Source organism: Bison bison, unplaced genomic scaffold, assembly GCF_000754665.1.
Source record: "Bison bison bison isolate TAMUID 2011002044 unplaced genomic scaffold, Bison_UMD1.0 scf7180017858027, whole genome shotgun sequence".
In the NCBI taxonomy this organism is placed as follows: Eukaryota; Metazoa; Chordata; class Mammalia; order Artiodactyla; family Bovidae; genus Bison; species Bison bison.
Genome location: NW_011488600.1, coordinates 14092 through 16924, shown reverse-complemented (window position 1 = coordinate 16924; position 2833 = coordinate 14092). Strand labels below are relative to the sequence as shown.

General features: G+C 64.5%; 1 protein-coding gene across 1 annotated transcript in view; it reads right to left on the bottom strand.

The window, feature by feature from the left end:
• Window positions 1-30: 30 nt before the first annotated feature.
• The window catches only part of LOC105004287 (gamma-glutamyltranspeptidase 1-like), a gene marked incomplete at its 3' end in the record, with an annotated part of 9152 nt that continues 6349 nt past the window's right edge, over window positions 31-2833 (bottom strand). Inside the window, exons 7-10 of the mRNA XM_010861854.1 lie at window positions 2521-2734; window positions 508-695; window positions 234-361; window positions 31-143 (exon numbers count right to left, since the gene is read on the bottom strand). Coding sequence (XP_010860156.1) covers window positions 31-143; window positions 234-361; window positions 508-695; window positions 2521-2734 — 643 coding nt within the window. The remainder of the gene's footprint in view (window positions 144-233; window positions 362-507; window positions 696-2520; window positions 2735-2833) is intronic.

Below are 2833 nucleotides of genomic sequence, written 5' to 3'. Positions count from 1 at the left end.
CGCAGGCGAGGGCAGCGGGCGGGCACGTACCAGCGCCGTGGACGTGGTGATCTGGGTGCCCCCGGAGGCGCCCACCACCATGCGGACCTGGCCGTTGTCGCCCACGATGATCACGGGGCACATGGACGAGAGCGGCTGTTTGCCTGAAGCAGTGGGGGGACGGGGGCCACAGCACCGGCTCAGCGGCTGCGGGCACACCAGCCCGCTCCCCACCCAGGCCGTGCGCCCCGCACCTGGAGCGATGAAGTTGGCTGGCGAGGGGGGCACCCCGAACTGGTTGATGATGTTGGGGGAGCTGAAGTCATCCATCTCATCGTTGAACAGGATCCCACTGACCCGTGACCGCACCTTGGAACCGAAGCTGCCGACCGGCAGGGTCAGAGCAGGGCAGCCCGCCCCGTGCCCACCAACACATGCTCCCTGGAAAGGCACTCTGCCAACGTGGAGCCCCCCACTCCTGAGACACGCGGGCAGCTCCTGGCCCTCCCGGCCGCCCAGCAGCCCTACTAGAGGTTGATGGTGCTGGTGGCCGACACAGCGCTGCCGTCCTCCGAGACCACCGACAGGTGGGCGGTGCCCCCACCGTCTGGCGTGTAGAACTCAGGCTCGTAGTAGGAGGCTGGGTGAGTGGTGCTGTCGGAGATCCGGGCCCGGAGCTGGGCGGCAAAGAACTCGGAGGTCATGTTGCGGACCACCTGCCGAGACCCCAGAGCTGCCCTGAGGAGGTGAAGGAGGCGAGGAGGGGGCACAGGCTTGTGCGAGCGGTTCTCAGGAAGCCCCCGACCGTGGCTCCAACCACAACCCTCTGAGTCTCACATGGCCCGCCCAAACCCCCTCTCCCCAGGCTCTGTCTCTGTTGCTGCCCAGCAACTCTGAATGCTCTCCAAACCCTGACTCTCGCTGCACCCAACCATTCATTCACTCATTCACAGAGCTTGTAAGTTGTGTCCAGCGCTGGGGGACCAGCAGGGAACAGACACGCCCGTCCCCACCCTCACAGCAGGGAAGACAAAGGCAGGCAGGGATGTACTAGAAAGAACAAGTGGAGGGAGGGGAGGGGCGAGAGGGATGGAAGGGTGAGAGTGGTCAGGGAGGGCTTCTCAGAGGAGGTGACATCTGAAGAAAGCCACCTGACTGGTTATGCAAAGGCCCTGAAGCAGGCTTATGAGTGATGGGCAGACAGGGAGAGGAGTTAGGGAGAGAGGAGGTTGAAGATGCTGGCAGGGGCTGCTCCCACAGGTCCTTGCTTCTGCTGCTGCTAAGTCGCTTCAGTCGTGTCCGACTCTGTGCGACCCCATGGACTGCAGCCCACCAGGCTCTTCCGTCCATGGGATTTTCCAGGCAAGAGTACTGGAGTGGGGTGTCACTGCCTTCTCCCCACAGGTCCGTACAGGCCCTAAAAGGCCTTTAAAGCCTCCTGCACTTGGGGCGGAGAAGTGGCCAGCTGACGGGTGTTAACCCTCTGGCCCTGTGTGCGGGGGCGGAGCACCACTGGGCCGGTGGTGGGAGCCTGACTGGAGACACGCGCCTGTTGGATCCTGAAGATCCTGTCCCGGGTGTGTGATGGGCTGCCCTGACCTGTGGAGTTCACAGGCAAGGCAGGGCCCTGGAGGCTGAGCAGAGGCCGTGGGCTCTTGCAACACCCACGGATTAAGTGACTAATCCGTTAAGTTCAAATCTACTTCCAAGAGAGCAGCTGGACCAGGGACTGGGACATCCTATAATCCGACTGCCCCGGGCCTTAAAATCCACAGGACAACAGCCCAGGGCGGGGGTCCGTCGAGGCTAAGAGACTGGAGGCGAGAAGGACGGGGCCCTCAGGGAAAGGCTGACCCAGGCGTCCTAACAGGAGAAGAAGCAGGCAGAGCAGAGGGAGCTGGAGGCGGGAGGGGGAGGAAACGCTGTGTGTCCACAGCCTTGCACAGGAAGCAGCTGAGGGGAGGAGGCGCTGGTGAAGGGGGTGGGATGCCGTGGAGGGGCCGGAGTGGAGGGGCCCGAGGGGAGGCATGGTCAGGGCCTGGAGGGGGTGGAGGGAAGGGCTCCAGGCGTAGGGGATGAGCGCCCTGATGGGGTTGGAGGCGGGGTGAGGGTGGGGTGTCCAGCCAGGAGCCCGGGTTGGAGGGGAGGCACCTGGGGAGCGAGCAGGTTGGGTGCTGGGGTCTGGGAAGCTGGTGTGACCGGAAGCGTGTGTGGCCAGGGCCTCTGCCCACCTGGATCGAACCTCGTCATCAGCCCTGTGGGCTGGGACGCCCCTGTGCGCTCGGCCCCCACCTCGGCGCTGACAGCTCCAGGGGCTTCCAGGCCAAGGACATGGCTCGTGCTGAGGCCCCGAAGCCGGAGGGTGGCGGAGGAGGCAGGCATTAAGGACCGTCCCCAGCACCCCCCACTCCCCCAGTGAGAACGCCCTGGCACAGAGGCTAGCACGCGGTCAGCAGTCCACCCAGCACCTGGTGGCCCCGAGCCCAAACTTGGCACCGTAAACCGAGGAATAAGCCAGAGTGGGGTCCCCCGCCCCCTTACCTCAGTCACATTGACAAACTTGGGGTCCCCAAGCAGGGTCCTCTTGGCGTAGGCAAAGCGGAAGGCCTCCACGATGCGGTGGTAGGTCAGGCCCTTCTGCTCAGGCATCTCCACGCTCGCCCGGGAGAAGTTGTACCCTGGTCGGGCAGGGCCACAGTGACCCCAGCGTCCTGGGTCCCCTTTGCCAGGACAGTGGGGTCCCTGGGAGGCCTCCCTGAGTCACTCGGCTCACCCTGAGAAGGGGAACATTTACTATCCGATGGCAGTGCCTGCTTGGGAGGCAGGGGAAGGAAGCAAAGGTCCCCGTGTCTGG